This window comes from Leptodactylus fuscus, chromosome 2 (assembly GCF_031893055.1).
Source record: "Leptodactylus fuscus isolate aLepFus1 chromosome 2, aLepFus1.hap2, whole genome shotgun sequence".
Taxonomy (NCBI): Eukaryota; Metazoa; Chordata; class Amphibia; order Anura; family Leptodactylidae; genus Leptodactylus; species Leptodactylus fuscus.
This window is the reverse complement of record NC_134266.1, coordinates 254,516,676-254,536,030: the sequence shown is the minus strand read 5'-3', so window position 1 is coordinate 254,536,030 and position 19,355 is coordinate 254,516,676. Positions and strand designations below refer to the sequence as shown.

The following is a 19,355-nucleotide window of genomic DNA, read 5'->3' as shown; positions in this document are numbered from 1 at the left end:
TGTTACAGCCAGGCCTTAGGCTGGGAGGAAAAATACTACCGGATTTCTTTAACCCCTATCACGGCCAAAGGCTTTAAAGCAACTTTATTTTCACTAACACGTCGGTCTCAGGTTGCACATTCCCATTTTCAATGACAGCGCTGAAGCCATATGTAACTGATAAAGAATTCAGGGCTCTGGGTGTGACAGCTCCGATATGACTTATAACAATCGCTGCCTGTTTCTTCTTACTTTTATTATTCTATATATTTCAGGCTTGGATCTGCACGCTTTCCCCTGGGACTGGGTGGAAAGACTTCGCTGAAGACTTTCACTTATAAAAATATTTCTCTGCATAACCCTTCAGTAACCCTCTGACTTCTCAACAAAGCAGTGCAAGATGCAAGCACCATTGTGAATTTGGAGGAGATATATATATGTACGAAAAATTGCAAGTGCACTGTGCTAGCCCTGAGAGTATTACTGCAATGCATTGTAGACAAACACACAAAAATATGCGTTCAGAACCTCATGTTTATCTCGTCTATGGCTGTCTATGGTCTGGTAAAGGGGACTCCATAGGATGGCCACCCAGTTGGTAAACCACCAGTTATTTACATTACGAGGATACCCCAAGAAAGACATAAGGGCTAGTTCACATGGGCACTAATAGGGCGGATTATGGCGCGTAATCCACATCATAATCTGCCCCCTCACAATGGTGGTCTATGGAGACCGCCGGGATGCCCTTTCTTCAGTTGGGTTCCGCGTCCACCTGGCGGCAGCAACCTCCGGAGTCGGCCCATTCATTTGAGCCTGCTCCAGAAGGAGAAGCCGCGACTGTCGGAAGCCGCAACTGTCGGAAGGCTCCCCGCGTTACTCTTGGTGCCAAAATCTGCCTTACCGCTCCCCGTGTGAACTAAGCCTAAGAATTCCTCCAGATACTCCTTAGATAGTGAGGTGGCATAAAACAATTATGTGCCCAAGAACAAGACTTGGAAGGAGCCCTGCACAAACCATATAAAACCCATATCTTTTACTTTTATTTGTTGCAGATTCCATGTTGCATTAGAAGGGGTAACGTCTCTTATTAGGGAGAGACCGGTACAGGGACTTATTAGACCATGCATGCCCTGCTAAGAATTCTGGGTAAGGATTGCATACAGTCCATGGTGAAAATCTACCATATAGATTTTCTACAGATTCTACGGTGTCTGAAACGACTTGTGCTGCCCCCTCCCCATTACTTAACAACCACTTTGTACAGAATCTGTACTTAGTCGATTATGTTGGATCTATTTCTGGGTGAAAAGCGCACGTAGACATGTTTTGTGTCCAGGTTATATATGTAGGAATGACCTGTGTGTGACAATGGCTTTACAGATCAAGCTCCGCGGACTGGGCTATTATTAGCTGACTCGTGAAAGCCGCTTACCTGCTACTATAAGACCACTGCTGGGTCCTGGCTCTTTAACCGTTCCACCCACACACTATATTGTAGGGAAGTATTCTGACACAGGAGGGATTTACAGCTGACTGTAGTATGTATAGTGCACGACCCTCACTTATATCAAATGTGCACAGTTTGGCATTTTCTTTTAAAAAGGTAAGAAAAGTTTCCAATGAATATCAGTCCTTAAATAAGGGGTCTCCATTCTGATGCTGGGAGATGTAGTTTGCAAAAGCTAAAGGGCTGGAGACCCCCCCCCCCCCCCCCCCCCGACTTCAATCTAGGAATACAAGGTCTCAATAGTCTGTGCTCTAATACAAGTCCTACACTCAAGGCTGGCCATAGGAGTATACAACCTGCCCCAACTAGTGTCACACTGAAGTTTCTTGGACCCACCAGACAAAATGATTCTGGGAGCCCACCCTACAACTACCCCTTAGAAATAGACCATAGTACCCTCCAAATTTGGACGTTTTGTACAGGACCATTATTGTGAGCCCACCGGAGGATCCTTTGGTACCCTGCTGGGCCAGTCCAACACTGATCCCAACTCTTCTTGTATCCTAATGTTATCAGCAGAGACTGCCCAAACCATTGAAGAGACAATGGAAACAGCCACTTCGAGGTGGGATTGAATTTTGACATAATATAACAATATATATGTCAATATATATGTCAATATGGTTCATTGGTTGTCACCAACCTATCAGGAGGACCCAGGAGCAGGCGTATTATTGGTGCAACCTGTATAGCCACACAGGGGCCCAGTAGGTCAGGGGCCCCATCACCTCTACAGCAGCACTCTACTGTCTATTAGATTGCGGGTAAATACCTAAGCTAATGAACTTCATGGCTAACAAACACTGGGACCATCATCCATCTCTGTCTGACCCCGATAGGACACAGCAGGGGTGAAACTCTTGGAAGTGAAGATATGGCTACCATGGAGACCTGATCTCAACATCATCCAGTCTGTCTTGGATAACATAAAGAGTCAGACAGATTGGAGAAAGGCTACAGCCACAGAAGATCTGTGCTTAGTTCTCCAAGATGGCAGGAACAACCTCTCTGCCGAGCTCCTTCAAAAACCGTGTGCAAGAATTGATGAAGGGCAAAGGCTACAACAAATATCGATGGGATTAGATTTCTCTTTTCTTCATTAACTTGATTTTGATAATTGACAAAAATATACTACTAACCCTTCTACTTCTGAAAGCATTTTTTCCCACATCTGACTTTTGCACAGTACATCCAGGAGGGGGTTATAGATTAGAAAGGTATTTTTTTTTAATCTTTGCTTGTGAGATATAGATATAGATATATATATATATATATATATATATATATATATATATATATATATATATATATATATATATATATATTTTTTATTTTTTATTTTCCCCTCGAACCATCCCTTATGTATATACATATTTCAACATCGCTCTAAATTGCATTCGTAATTTTAAAAAAAAAAAAAAAATTCTCTGTTGTAGTAATTGAAAACTGCCCAAGAGGACGGATTCCTGAAAATGTTACTTTGCTCAATATGTGTAAACATGCAGTAAATTCTAGGAAAATACCTCAGGCCAGTGGAATGTGTGTGTCTACCCTCTTATTATGTCAGCTCGCAGGAATAACAGACTGGTGAGACTGAATGAGCCCTCTGTAACATGGAGGACTCACCGGCTAGTTGCTGACATACAGCCAGGCGGCTGGGCTTCAGTATAAACTGACACTGCATCTCCCTGGGCAGCTGCTCCATGAGGAATGGCTCTTCCAGGTTTACGGAGTCTTTTGTCCCCTGTATTTGAGGCAATGCATCGCGAATATGGCTCATTTTAATCCCAAATGGATATTCGTGTCCTGAGGACAAAAAAAAAAAATAATTTTAAAATCAATCAAGTTATTCAGAATGTAGAAAATTGCTTAAATCTGATATTAACGGGACCTAACAGGAGTCAAGACAATCACCTTTAAAGGGATCCTATCTTTCAAACCCTTTTTTTCTCTCTAACAATTTGGAATAGCCTTAAGAAAGGCTATTCTTCTCCTACGTTTCGTTGTCTTCTCCGTGCCGCCGTTCGGTTGAAATTTAGTTTTTTCTTGGTATGTAAATGAGTTCTCTCACAGCACTGAGGGCGGTCCTCAGTGCTCAAACAGCACTGGGGGCGTCCCTAATGCTGCAAGAGAACTCTCCAGCGCTGCCTCCATCTTCGTCTGGAACGAGGTCTTCACCGCGTCTTCTTCCGGTGGAGTCTTCTAACTTCTAGGGCAAGCCGACTGCGCATGCTCGCGGCCACAAGAAAAATGACCGCTTACACAGTATTGTACGGGGCAATTTTCTTGTGGCCAACGTTCCTGAAGAAGATGGAGGCGGCACTGGAGAGTTCTCCTGCAGCCCCCAGTGCTGAGGTCCGCCCCCAGTGCCGCAAGAGAACTCATTTGCATACCGGTGAAAACCGGGATGTCTATGGAACAGTGGCGCGGAGAACACATCTAAAGGTAGGAGACGAATAGCCTTTCTTAAGGCTATTCCTACGTGATGGGCAGAAAAAATTCAGTTTAAATGATAGGATCCCTTTAAGATTTGGTATTTATTTATTTTGATTACTTATATAGCGCCATCATATTCTGCAGCGCTTTACAGATATTGTCAGCTACTGTCCCATATACGGCTCACAATCTACATTCCCCATCAGTAGGTTTTTGGAGTGTGGGAGGAAACTGGAGTACCCGGAGGAAACCTACGCAAACATGGGGAGATCATACAAGCCCCTTGCAGAGGTTGTCCTTGTATTATATCAATATATGTATTAGAAATTCTCCCAAGTGTTCTTTTCAATAGCGCGACTTTTCAAGAAGTCTTGATTAAGAAATGACCGTCTGTGGCTAAAGCTTCTATGCAGAACTATGTGTCTCAATGGTAACAGACTACAAATAAACTCTGTGTAGTCTGTGCTATAATACTCACATCCATCTATACTTTCCAAGGCTTTTCAGGCCTAGTGACAGGGCCTCTGTAACGAATAGGTCTTTGTGATCCCTGTAGCGGCCTCTTTCTGAAGCGGGCCGTCTCTTATGAGATAATCCCTTTAATAAATTTATGAAAGCCATTAGCTTCTCTACCTTTGTGAAAGTTTTACAGGCTCAGAATATTTGATCGATGACTTCAGACACCTTAAAGGCTAAGCTCAAAGGATCCGAACCAATAGATCAATGGCTTCTAACAATGGCAGACCCCGGCCCATAAGATTTGCAGAGACCTTCTACCAATGCATTCCTGTCCTATCACTACTAGGTTGATTTTCTGATTGTCTCCTTGCAAGAGCTTAAGCTAAAAGAGTCGTTGACATTCTCTGAACATACCAATAAGAGGATAAGGTGCATCATCTTTGCCTGAGGTGACCCACAACTGGTAATCTGTTTCTGAGCCCTGCAGAGAGAACACAACATAGGATGAGCGCGTTACGTTCATTGTCCCCAGGCCGTATTACAACACGTGGACGGTGAAGAACCCATCATGAGCTTGTGACATCACAGGAGGCCGTAATCCTGTCAGGGTTATGAAAATAAACCCAGAGAGATGAAATTTATCATCTGTAACAGGGTTTTACTGAGTGATCCCCGCTGCACGTTACATCATGCTGGGAGGATTAGATTAGATTATGTAAAATGCTATTGTGATTGGAATCAGAGCCGATCGGTGATTACCAGATATACGACAGGCTGCTGGCAGTCGGGAAATTGATAGGACTCTAATGTGAGAGAAGACTGACAGCACGGAAAATATTTATCCTACGTGTTTACTGACACGAGGCCCAGGCAAGGATCCCAGACTAAGGAAAGCATTGCAGAACTGGTGGGACAGGGGCTTAAATGAAATGTATGACCGCAAAATATTATTCTAATAGAAAGACTAAAGTTGGAATAATTCCATTTCACGCCCATAACATGCTCTTGTAAAACCGGACTAACCCTACAACTTACACATGATAGAAAACTTATCCGACTCGATGACATCAATGGGGTCAACTGACTATAAAAGTGAGACCTCCCAAAAATGTGATGGGAAAATACAAGGATAGGGCATGTTCAAATTTTATTCCAAACTGCAGCCAAAGGGAGCATTCACACGTAGGAAGTTGGCGCAGATTCTGCAACGATAACTTGCGGCAGAATCTGCGCTGAAAAAAAGACTGCCTTTGACTTCAATGGGTTCCGTGTTCCATGCAGAATCCATTGAAATCAATGGGAGGCTTTTTTGTCCCATTGATTTCAATGAACGGAACCCATTGAAGTCAATGGGTTCAAGAGAGAACCCATTGAAGTCAACTTCCTCCATATGAATGCCCCCAAAAGGTGTCTGGCAGCAGCTTGCTCCCCTCTCCTCATTTAGAACACACATATGCTCGGCCTCGCAATCGTCTGACAGCTATTGAAGGTATATCAGTACTAGAGATGGGCGAACCGTTACCTCATAAGTCGGGTTCGACCCGAATATCCCAAATTGTTTGGTCTTTAATGAAACAAACAATTGGGGATTTGTCTTCGACAAACTAAAATGTCTGCTACAGCATGCATTTTGGTAAATTGTTATACTCTGGGTCTCTTCAGACCACAGAGGCCCAGGGGAGGTGAAAAAAAAAATAAAAATGAAACTTTTCTATTCACCTTCCCTCCCCTCTTTTGGGCCTCCTCGCAGCATCTGGTTATCTCCTGGTGACGTCTTGTGCCCAGAGTCATTGCTGAGGTCTGTGAAAGGGCCACAGCAGACACATGAGCACACAGAGCGCCATGACGTCATGAATCTCAGCATGTCCATGTGACCGTGGGTTGCATAACATCACTGAGGAGACCAAGAGAGAGCGCCGGACCCTGCGAGGCCCAAAAGGTGAGGGAGCCTTCACCTATTATATTCTGGGTCTGGAAAGACCCAAGAGTATAATAGTTTCACTTCTAGTTCTATGTGAACTTTTTTCGGCTTAAAACAAATCAGGTACCCAAACCACCTGAACCCAAAATGAATTGAACCTTGGGAGGTCCACCCATCTCTAAGCAATACCTTTATATACATGGACTATACTGCCCCCATCTTGACCAGTCTCATGGCATCAACTCTAGGATCCCAGCAATCCTGAAAATGATGGATTGATGGTATTCCAGAGTTTTTCCTTGCACTGTGGCACTTTCAACCACACAATAGCTACGGCTCCGACCTTAATAACTCAAAAAGTGAGGCCCCTTCATTCCCAGAATTCATGGGGCTCCCAAAGGTTGGGTGTCCTAACCCCTTTAAAGACACTAGCTGGACTCTTACCTCTACACCAAATTGCTGTAAGGCCATTTTAATGACATCAGCCACGGTGTCTTCATTGGTCACGGTCAAAGTTTTTGACTACAAAAAGAAACTGAATATTAGTACAACATAAATCTATAAGGTCAGTTATAAACATAAGAAGAACTACACAAAACCTTACGGGACTGTGTCACCTATAGGTAAAATCTGGTTTCATTTTATGAAATGATTTTATAATAATCCGATGCCTTCAATGTAGCAAGAATTCTTATTCTCCCCATACCCCACAACCTTGAAGACTGTGCAGCACATATAGCAGAAGTTCCAAATTTTTGTAATTTGTCGTTTTAATCTCGGAAAAATGAAACTCTGCAAAGTTTATTGAAGTTTCCTTCCAGCAGCAGAGCGTTCAGCTTAAGGAGAACTGCACAGAAGATAAATGACCATGTCAGCCCGGAGTAAATCTCTCGGGAAGATTATAGAGTAGAACGTGTGCCGCAGAAACGCATTCTTTCCCCCAAGGTCCGACATAGGATTGGGTCTGTACCAGGTCACTGCTTTCAAATTTGGCACCAAGAAAAGACAAGTTTCATGCCACATTTTTTATTTTTTTTTGCTGATCCCAAAAAAGCCTGTGGTCAGTGCAGCGGATCAGAAAATAAAGCTGACATACCCAAGATTAGCCCTCACTAATAGATAGCTGTCAGCGGGCACTTACCACTTCACCTCTGAGAACCCAATATACAAACGCAGCTGTCACTTTATTGAGAAATCTCAACAAGAGGTCAGAGATTACAAATCCACAGATTTTTTAAATTTTTTTTGCAAGCACTGACATAGTGTGTGCCTAATATGTGAGGTTACCCACTGGTATTTTTGGTTCATATCACTAATACATAACTTGTTTTGTCATTTATGAATTCATGAAAACTAAACGGACTATGTAGGAGTAGTCTTTGTGGTTCTCTGCTTCTTCTCTAGAGCACTCCCTGACAGTACAGGCAAGAAAATAGTGCAAAATTGTTCTACTTGGTTCTCTTTCTTGTTTAGTTTCTAACAGGACAGACAAGGAAATAATACAAAATTGTTTTCTTGGCTTCCTCTCTAGAGCACTCTCTGACAGTACAGACAAAGAAACATGGCAAAAATTGTTCCACTCCTATGCCCCTTCTCTGAAAGTACAGATGAGAAAATAATGCAATATTGTTCTGCTTGACTCGCTCTCTAGTCACTATAAAGAAATAGTACAGTATTGTTCTGCTCATATTCTTCTCTAGTGCACACCTTAGCAGTACAGACAAGAATGTACTGCAAAATTACCCTGCTCAGCTTCCTCTCTAGTGTAGTCCCTAACAGTACATGCAAGAAGATGTTGTACAGTACATGCAAAGTTGTTTTGATCAGCTTCCTCTCTAGTGTACTCTGTCACTGCACACACGGAAACATTGCAAGATTCTTCTGCTCAGCTTTCTCTCTAGTGCACTCCTTAAAAAGTACAGACAAGAACATAATGAAACATTGTGCTGCTCAGCTTCTTTTTTTAGTTTAGTCTGTGGTAGTAAGGTAAAGGAAATAATACAGGATTTTTCTGCTCATCTTCTTCTCTAGTGCTCACCCTGGCAGTACAGATGAGGAAAGAATAAAGACTGTCGTATTTAGATATATCTCTCTAATACAGTCCCAGGTTATTCATTCATGAAAATAAAATCAGATAGGCAGGATTTTCCAAGACTCTGTATGCCCTAGAACATCTATATACTGGCATTCCTATATTTTTGCACTACAAGTAGGGTTGAGCGATCAGGATTGAAAAAGATCGGATCAATATCGGTGATCGAGCAAATTTCACGATCAGTTGGAAAATGATTGGAAATTGGATTTTGAAATATCAACCCTAAAAGTGACTTTTCCCATATAGAAGCATTGACTAGGGTTGAGTGATCGTGATAGATCGGATCCTGATCGGCGATTGAGCAAATTTCATGATCGGCTACAAAATGATCGGAAATCGGATTTTAAAATCGAACCTGAAATCTCAAGATCAGCTCAACCCTAACTACAAGTCCCAGCATGATTCACACAGCTACAGTTTTACATAAGAGTCACTTCTGATGGCCTATTTTTATATGAGTGGACTGTGAGCGAAGTCAAGAAGATTAACTGTAACATAAACTGTCTGTGAACTGTCATGTAATGTGGGATAATTATCAGCAAAGGTCCTGACCCCGGAGCTAAATATAGATAAGTATCTGTGAAGTAGACAGAAAACGTTAATGCTAATTCCATAAGGAGAAAGTAAATCTCAGCGCATGTACCGCAGCCTGTACACCCACAGCAAACATATGGCTGCACATCTGTGGATCTGGCCAGACACCAGGGGACTGCACGGCTTAGTCTTCAGCGTTTATCGACAGCTCTGGATATTCAGTAGTGGTGTACATAGAAGAGAGGGGGCTGAATAGGATCTCCCAACATGGTGCCAGATTTTGGTTCCTACTCCCTAATGCTTGGGTGAATTTTCTACATCCATACTATACAACTATAAGGCTGTGGCCCATACAAGACAAATTGTGAAGGACCCTATACTATAAACCACTAGTAATACCAGAACCCAAGGTCAGAGCCATGATAATCTGTATGGACGTGGCGAGTTATAGATTTAGGAATCCAGTACGGGTCAGGCCAATAATATACAATGAATAATGTGCAGAACATTCCTGAGCACACTCACGAGGAGTCACAGCTGTATTATTATATGCTATTATATGCTACCTGAGCACGGAATTCAAGGAATGGAAGGAACATCACCTGCTCAATTTACTCTTAAGATTGTTACTTACAAGGGTGTCATTAAATTGTGTTATCAACCAATATAAGGAGACGCCATATTGTCCACTAATAACCTTTTATCATTATACTTATACAAGTACCAATGGGCCTGAGGCTCAATTCACATCTGCGTTCGGGTTTCTGTTCAGACCCCTCGAACGGAAACCTATACGCATAAAAAAAGCGGTTACCTAAGGAAACCCGTGGACCCCATAGACTATAATGGGGTCCGTGTGGTTTCTGCACAAAACATGCGGAAACCAAATGTAAGCACGAAACATGCAATCCGAATTCAGATATGAACCAGGCTTAACACTGTACTTTATCTATCTTAGATCTGTTTCTCAGTCTCACATATATTTCTCTCTTTCAGTCTAGTATCCACTTTATCCATTAACTATCTTTTATCTATCTCCGTCTAGCTTGATATCAATCTATTGGTCTAGTATCTCTCTTTCTATATATTCTATTTCTCTGCCATGTTATCCATCTAGTAAATATTTCCCTTTCTATCTATATAGCTTATGTCTATATCTATCTCCTATCTATCTATCTATCTATCTATCTATCTATCTATCTATCTATCTATCTATCTCTCTGCCTAGTGGCTCTCTCTCTAGTATAGTGGCTCTTAACCAGGGTTCGATCGAACCCTAGGCCCTATGCACAATTTATTTTGTGTACCAGTAAAAAAAAAACAAAAAAAAACATATACCTATGTCTTGAATTTGGAAAAAAAAAGAAAATCATATTTGATTTATCACTAAAGAAGGATTCGGTGAATGTGCTTATGAAACTGGTGGGTTCGGGACCTCAAACAAGGTTAAGAACCACTGCTGTAGTATCTATTTCCCTCTCTAACACTCTATTTTTTATCCATCTATCTAGTATCTAGTTAAGTCTACATCTCTTTTGTCAATTTCTCTACCTAGTATCTATCCATCTACCTACCTATCTCTCCAGGGCCGGCTCCAGGTTTTTATGGGCCCTTAGGCAACAGAGCCTCAGTGGGCCCCCTTGTAAAGGAGGCAGGGGAGTCGAGAGACTGTGCGTTGCAGATGAAGCAAGTGACGTCACGCAGGAGTGTGGCGTCACCAACGCCATACCTCCCAATTTTTAAAGAGTAGAAAGAGGGGCAAAATGTGCGGCGTACTCTGCGCGCCGTGGCAAATTTGGCTCCACCTACTTTTATGTTGACTCCACCCATTCTCATTCATTTATCATGTGCTCCCACACAGTATAATCCTCCTTCAGTCACCCTTAAATTATATGCCCCCCCATCTCTCCCCCAGTTTCATATACACCCTTCCTCTGCCCCCAGTTTCATGTCCCCCCCCTCCATCTCTGTCCCCAGTTTCATCACGTTCTCCCCCTTCATCTGCCCACAGTTTCATGTCCCCAGTCTCTGCCCCAGTGTCATGCTGTTCCCCCCCCCCCCCCCATCTTCCCCAGTGTCATGCCGTTCCCCCCTCCCCTTCACTTGCCCCCCAGTTTCATGGGCCCCCTTCATTATGTTCCACCTTAACATTTAATAAAAAACAAACACTTACACTCACCTTCCATCGTTCCCCCGACGCTCCTCTCTCCGCTCTCTCACTCCATTCACATAGGCGATTAAAGCAGGAGCTGTGAGCTCAGCTCCTGCTTTAAAGCTGCAGCCCGGCTTGCGTGTGTAGGCGCGATGTGATGACGTCATTGCGCCTACACACGCAAGCCGGGCCGCAGCTTTAAAGCAGGAGCTGAGCTCACAGCTCCTTCTTTAATCGCCTATGTATTCAGCTCATCGGTGTCCGTCGGACGCCGATGAGCTGAAATCGGGACAGGCAAGTGCTGGGGCGGGCAAGTGCCGGGGGGCCCCCAGAGGCTCTGTGGGCCCCGGCACTTGCCCGACTATGCCGTGCGCTGACGCCGGCCCTGTATCTATCTATCTATGAATCTATTTACCTACAGTATACATTATCTATTTATTCAGCAACTCATAACCCACAAACTTTGATAACTTTAGTAGTGTATACTCCGCTCCAGCTCTTCCCATAAGATATTATCTTTAGTAGTGTCCATTTTTGTACATATTGTGAAATGAAACAAAGAGAGATATCAAACATCCATCACTCCTCTATAAAGAAACACAGAAAGGAACACATCACGTCCTGAGAAAACGCCTGCAGTGTGCTGCGATCCTGAGAAATATTATCCTAACCAAGGTTACACATGTCAGAATAACGAAGTGCCATATAATGTGCTCGCCAAAACGCTTACATAGGCGCAGCTCCCAATATCCTTGGTAATGATCTTCAGAGGGATTACTTTCGGGTGGTCACTTTCCTTTTCTTCTTTGATGTATCTGAAAGTAAAATATATAAGAGTGCTAGTTAAGGAATATGTTCAAAAATGTAGAGACGTTTTTGTAAAGGAAGATCGCAAAAGTTCTATCCATTCATTTCAATACCATAGAAGGATCATATATAAACTTGTAGAGTTCACATATTGTAGCTAATAACTCCTAGAAGAAGCACCCCAAAAAAGTGGGACAAGATTCATCATAAGGGGAACTTTTGCTGAAGCTGGTGTTGATGCAATTTGAGCCAAATTGTTATACAATGTCTTACAAGGAGTCTTACACTTCTGTTCTGAGGCCTTACCCACTCCCTGGAGCAAAATTGTGACAAGTGGTGTCAAAGTGCTAAATATTGGAAACCTTTGCACAGATTAACCGAAAAATTTGTGAAATGCTCAGCTGTCTTCTAAATATTGTTTCCCGGCTGGACAACCCCTTTAACCTTTAGGCCACATTCACCCGACCATGGATAAAAACAACCATTACAAATGATCGAAATAGGCCCCAAGACCCTTTTTCAACTATTTTGAGGGACCCGTGAAAACGGTCAAAAAATAGACCACCACCTATTTTTTGACAGTCTTGAAAATGGGATCCAAAATTCAGACATATGAATAGACACCCTGAAATCAATGAGGCAGAATTATTATGCCTTGTAGATCAGTGTGTTGACATAAATTTGCAAAGTTTTTTGCACAAAAAAATGTGACTTTTTGTTTGTGTCTTTCTTGCCTCTTCTATATAAATCAGGTGTCATTGGGGGGATGGGAGCACTGGCCCCTTCAATGATGCATATCTTTTTATACAATATCAAATTTTTGAATTTTTTTTGGTCACATTTTTGGAAAATTATTTTCCAATTTCCAATGTTTGTTTAGAAATTAAACAAGAAATTACACGTTTCCTATACACATTACAAAAATAGAAAAAAAAAATCTAAAAGTGCAACATAGAAAAAAAAAAAAATCTAAAAATGCCTATTTTGCAATTTTAATTTTGATTTGTAAGGAAAAAGCGAATCTGATACTTCTCGTTTTGACACAACAATAAAAATGTGGACTTCAGTTTTTCAACCCAAACACCACAAATTCCCCAGACTGTAAATGTAGCCAAGAAGACCACAGGAATCTCACACCAGCTGACTGTCCAACAAGGATCTCCACATCACAATAAAACCATCCATCATCTGCCTGACAGGAAACATTTGTTCTCTAAATATGATTTGTCCCAAGCACGGAGAAGCGGAACGGTTATTATTATAAGCTGCAACATGGGCTACGTTGCTATTTGTCTAGTTAAATGCTGCCAGGGCGGGGGCTTATTTAAGACATGAGTGGGGCCAGAAGGAAGGTGACCCCCAATTCCCAGTGCAAAACATGACCAAAATCCGTGAATTCAGAGCAAAAATTTTACAATTGAGAAATGGGATCGGAATTTTAAGACGACGTCAGGGTAAGGTCTTATTGACATGACCATGTTCTGTGGACATTTGATAGCCAAGAAAATCGTGCAAACCCATTAATTGGGCATGTAGACGCCCGATCGTTTTCCACGAACCTACAGTCCATGAACGAAGAGAAAAGTAGAGATGGGCGGATCGATTTGTAACAAACCCTAATATTCCAGTTTTTAATGAAACAAAACTATTTAGGATTTGTCTCACGTCCACTAAAATGGAGGCCAAGATGTGCATTGCGACAAATTATTAAAATCTTGGGTCTCTTCTATAATAATCCTCCAGAAATATTTACATTTCTAGAAGAAAGTGATATCCAGAACTCTCTTTAGAAGCCAGAGATCTTGGGTTTAGATGTCTATAAATGTAATAAATAGAATATATACCCCAACCCCCCAACCCCCCAACCCCCCCCCATATAGCGGTCACCAACTAAGAAGAAGATGAGACTCCACGGACTGTTATACCCCAAATCAACCACCCTAACCCCCCATAACCACCACTCACCCCCCCGACTCCAACTCCTCCAACCCAACACACTTTACTAGCTGTGTCAATGCCAAATATCTATTCGGACGTGCCAAAAAAGCTTGTTTGATTTGATTTGAATATTTAGGGATCCACCTACCTTTCAAAAAGCAAGAACCACTTGTCCTTCTCATCTGGGGTGCTTTAAGAAAAAAGAAAGCAATATGTGAGATAGAATAGTAGACAATTACCACATACCATGAAGCCACGTAGACATGACGGTGGTGGCCAGTCCTCTTCTGGGGCCTACTGTGCTCCACAGATGAAGGCCTAGTAATACGTCCATTAGAGTTACCAGAAATCTTGTATGTTTTACAATATGTGAATTCTAAAACAACCGTCTATTTAGAGGTTTAGAAACAATATGGAAGTGAGAACCTATAAGGGATACTTGCCAGCTATTTATATCCTCAGGTATTGCCTTTTGTCTTCTTTTTTTAGTCCTGTTGGGGCAGAGCTGTGAACTGTGACTAGAGGTTAACTATAGTAACTACAAGGAGTCTGAGGTAGTCTTAGACACGCCCCCTCTGAAGTCATTGGTTCAGGGTGTTGCACTCTCCCTCCCTCTGCAGCACTGCCTCATCTGATTGGCTACTGTGTAAGACACCCTAAGCCCTCACTACGTTCACATCTGTGAGGTCTATATTCTTCTGGACCAGATTAACGGAAAAACAGACCACAACGTGTCCTGGAAATGACAGACACCTTTGGTTCTGAAGGAAGTCCATGACTATTATGGAATTTGTTGGGTGTCCAATATTTTTGCTGAAGCCACTGGACCAATAAGTTGGGCTTTTCCAATCAGATTCCTGATGGACACTGCAACTCCAAACAGAGACTTTGACCCCTTAATGCATATTATAAAATCAGCTTTTAGGAAATTATAGACTATATTTTTTTTACTCCGTTGTCCTCATCCAAAGAGTCTTGCAGTACAGTCCAGCCGGAGCAGGAGGCTGCACATTTTACCACCGCACTATGGCTGGAAGGAGATCAGTGCTCTTTACTGTGTTATTTAAGGAAACAATCTTCTCCTGCCAGTTTTCCAGCTACAAGTGCGGACTCTTGATAAACATTTGGATTTTGTCACATATGTTCCTTAGCAGGTGTTCTTGGCAATCCATCTTTTCCTGAAATCTCTCTCTGGGTATTTAGTAGATTTCTGCCGCTGTGCATTTAATTGTTCTTTATATGGGAGTACATTGAAAAAAGAGAATGCACCAGAGAATACTACCATGTACCGCTATATGGCTGAAGTATATGGCATTATTTATAGCAAGTCAAGTCCTTGCATTACCTCTATATTACTATGTACCGCCATATGGCTGAAATATACTGTATTATTTATAGCAATAGTCAAGTCCTTACATTACCTCTATGTTACTATGTACCGCTATATGGCTGAAATATACTGCATGATTTATAACAATAGTCAAGTCCTTGCATTACCTCTATATTACTATGTACCGCCATATGGCTGAAATATACTGTATTATTTATAGCAATAGTCAAGTCCTTACATTACCTCTATGTTACTATGTACCGCTATATGGCTGAAATATACTGCATGATTTATAACAATAGTCAAGTCCTTGCATTACCTCTATATTACTATGTACCGCCATATGGCTGAAATATACTGTATTATTTATAGCAATAGTCAAGTCCTTACATTACCTCTATGCTACTATGTACCGCTATATGGATGAATTATGCCGTATTCTTTATAGCAATAGTCAAGTCCTTACATTACCTCTTTGTTATTATGTATTGCCTTATGACTGAATTATACCGTATTATTTACAGCTATAGTCGAGTCCTTGCATTACCTCTTTGTTACCATGTATTGTTATATGGCTGAATTATACTGTATTTACTTCAATAGGCGGGTCCTTGCATTACCTCTATATTCCTATCTGCAGCTACATCACAGCGGAACTGATATAGAGATCTTCACTGAGGTCTGAATTTATTTTGGGGTCTAGTTTGGCAGGGACATAACTAAAAGCGGAATGACTGGTGCCCCGACACAGCTTAGGCTCCCCTGAACATTTTAGCATCATTTACATTTTCCTTTTTGTTGTTCATGGCCCCTTTTGTGCCTCACACTCCCCCATAGAATCCCCTCTGACTTTATGCAGCAAACCAATTGCTATTTTTTGCTATTAAATCATTCATTTTCTCTTTTCTGACAGTGGAAGTCTGTGTATCACAATTTTTCTTTCCCTGTCAGTGCACCAGAGGGCAGAAGTAATAAATTTACGATGCATAGATGGCTGAGATGCTTAATCCGCCTTAGTGTGGTAACGTTGACCTGTGATCCTCTTGTCTTTTGGGCCTGGTCCAGCTGCAACCCTCTATAGTTCGGTTAGTGGGTCTGGGGTTTGCAGCTCTCATATCTCTATCCTACACTTTTCGAAATTTTTATTTTTATTTTCCCCACTGTGACCTAGCCCGGCAAGTGTCCCCTCACCCTAACCTCACTTTGACCTGGTATATGCTGGGTCCAAGAGGCCCTCTTGAAACTTTTCTAGTTACAGTATACCTCCAATACTTGGAAATTTCGCTTTTTGTCTGGAAAACACAATTTGGTAGCATTCCTGGAACTCTGCTCCTGGATCAATCCTTGAAACCTAAGGCAACATCGGGATCCAGTTGTGCTAAAATAAGATGATGTCATATAGAAGACTTCTACTGATGGAAACATCTCATGAGTAGGTGCTATAAACTACTTGGAATGGGACACCCAGAATCCATGGAATTCATACAGACCCAAAATCTAAGAACATCATGGAAGGTCTTTGTCTTGTGCCTGAACTTTGGGACCACGATGCACCCTTTCCTACTTAGGAGGCTATAAGATTGTCGTTCTGCTCTTAAAGGCAATAACAACCATTTTGGACTTGAAATAACATCTAACAGTGATTGTCACTTTACTTTTAGTCCCTGAGGCTATTGAGGTTATTCCCCTTAGGATCCTACTTATGTCTTTTTTAACGTTGACCTTTATTGGGAGCCAGTTGGCAGTTTTGACATCTGAAACTGCTGACAGTCCTAGACAAGCAATGTCTAGGTGCATGACCTAGAAAAAAAAAAAAAAAAATATCCCCCACCCCCCACTGTGTTTAACATGTATCTAAACTTTATAATATTACAAAATGTATTAAAGACATAAAATTGCCAGAAAATCATAAAAATGAAGTGTCCTGGGACTCCTAGAGCTGTCACTCAAGGGCAGAGGGGAGGGGGTTGTGCAGAGAGTCCAGGACTCTTCACAGATAGGGAATGCCCAAAGGACACCTTGGATTACAAATGGTTTTGCAATTAGTAAGACCACTCTATACAAGGTTTTAACTACTTACTGTACAGGTTACCTATTAAACATTATCGTCAGTTTTAAATGGGTTGTCTAGGGAGTATTTATTCACTTACTTGGTCTGGCAGAATGCTTTTGATGGGCCTGGAGGTTTACAGCGATGCCATGACCTCTGATTGAAGGCAATGTTGGGCTTCTGGGGTTACTCTGCCCCCTCCTTCCACTATGGAGACTGGATTTACTGGGAGGAGTGGAGAATCCAAGGGGCATAGTGACCTGGGGAGTTTAACACTGCCTCCAATCACATAACCTGGGGGTCATGACATCACTAGACTCCTCCAGATCTACCAAAAGTACTCCACCAACCCAGGTAAGTGAATAAATACTCCCTGGACAACCCCTTTAAAGAGGTTGTCCCATCACAAGGATCCTATCTATACTGCTTGTTAATGTGGATGTAAGACTTTTCCTAAATACACTGCTTCAGCAAAACTGCTTTGTTTGTCCACTATCTTACTTTATTCAATTTATTGTTGACACAGCCCTTTACTTATCTGCTCAAAAGTCAAGTGATGTATCTGCTGCTCTCGGGGGGGGGGGGGGGGGGGAGGGGCTAAGTGCAGGGAGCCAGCCTGTGTTTCTAGCTATTCCTGTGTCTACAATATGTGACCTAGCTCCCTGCTCTCAGATAGGGGAGAGGAGCTGCTTTCATTTCTTATGTTCTCCCAGTTATCAGGCTAGCTAATTCAATTGTGTTCAGTTTGTGTTCAATTGTGCAGTCTCTGTATGTAACACAGAATGGAGTTGCTCCTGCTTGTACTTCATAGAACAATATAGTGCATATAGTGTTTTTTGAGGACCTTTGATGACATCACAGGCTCTTCAGCCGCCCCACAGGATCACACTACGTGATGGGCGGAGCTACACACCAATTTGGGGGCAGAGCTAAACTGCAGGTTGCATGTGAAACCACGCCCACCAAATGACGCAAGAAACCAGGAAGAAAGAAGATTTTACAGCAGTGAAGACTGGTGAGTATGCGACGTGGGAATACCCCTTTAAGGCTTTACAAAGATTCTGTCAACCAAAACATGAACCCAGAGATTGATAGGTTGGGTCACCTGAATCAAAGCGTTTTCCCCTTGTGATTCGGAGCCTCCATTGCCAGACTATCATTACTTTTTGTCAATATGCAAATAAGCTATTGGAGCAATGAGGGTGTGGCCATTGTGCCATTTTTGTATATGGACAAAAACAGCCATATCTTAGCCACGGGGGATTCAGATGACCCCAACCTATCGACGTGTGATTGAGTTGGAATGGTGGCTTGTGGTGACAGACTCCCTTTAAAACGGATATACTGGACAATTTTCATAAATTCAATCCTGACCCAACATATGGGGTCTTATTAAAGGGTTTCCATTTCTGAATTTTTTTTTACTTTTTTGCTTTATATTATATTACCATTCCATTTTTTTGTGCTCCGATATTACATCTCATTGTGCACCAGTTCTAGGTAATGAGAAGTCCGTTCTGTTGAAATTGTAATTCTTTTTAATGTCGTATAATTTTTTTTCCACCCTCCAAATCCAATGTTTTCTAAGATTCCTGGATGCTTTCTCCTCATTACTGACCACGATTTGGACTTTATTCACACACAGCACTTTGGATGAACTTTCACCCAGTCATAAAGCCGTGATCGAAAAACCATATGAGGGATTATTTCACTTTTACTAGAGGGTGTTTTTAGGATAGCCCATGCAAAATCGTTTTATCATATACAATATTCATAGTTATGGAAATATTTGAAGATATTGAGAAATTTGACACAAATTTGTAGACCACATGACAGTTTTGATGCATTTGGTCACCATCTATCATTCAGTATATGAAGCAATTACTTAAAGGGAGTCAGCCACCACAAACCAGCAGCATGACCGTCTGTGTCTGGGGTTTAGGGCCCCCAACATGGTGAACCCAGTATACTCCGTCAGAAACTTTAAAAGTTTTGTATTATTAAAGCCAAGTGCTTTACTTTAATGCGCATGTGCAATGACACAGGATGTACCGTATTTTCCGGCATATAAGACAACCCACAACTTTTCCAGTTAAAATATAGAGTTTGGGATATACTCGCCGTATAAGACTACCTCTTCTGTG

The 19,355-nt window shown here is 41.9% G+C and overlaps 1 protein-coding gene across 1 annotated transcript in view; it reads right to left on the bottom strand.

The window, feature by feature from the left end:
* The window catches only part of ARHGAP20 (Rho GTPase activating protein 20), an 87,609-nt gene that overhangs the window by 14,596 nt on the left and 53,658 nt on the right, over window positions 1–19,355 (bottom strand). Inside the window, exons 5-9 of the mRNA XM_075266058.1 lie at window positions 13,980–14,021; window positions 11,817–11,901; window positions 6,750–6,827; window positions 4,799–4,865; window positions 3,116–3,295 (exon numbers count right to left, since the gene is read on the bottom strand). Coding sequence (XP_075122159.1) covers window positions 3,116–3,295; window positions 4,799–4,865; window positions 6,750–6,827; window positions 11,817–11,901; window positions 13,980–14,021 — 452 coding nt within the window. The remainder of the gene's footprint in view (window positions 1–3,115; window positions 3,296–4,798; window positions 4,866–6,749; window positions 6,828–11,816; window positions 11,902–13,979; window positions 14,022–19,355) is intronic.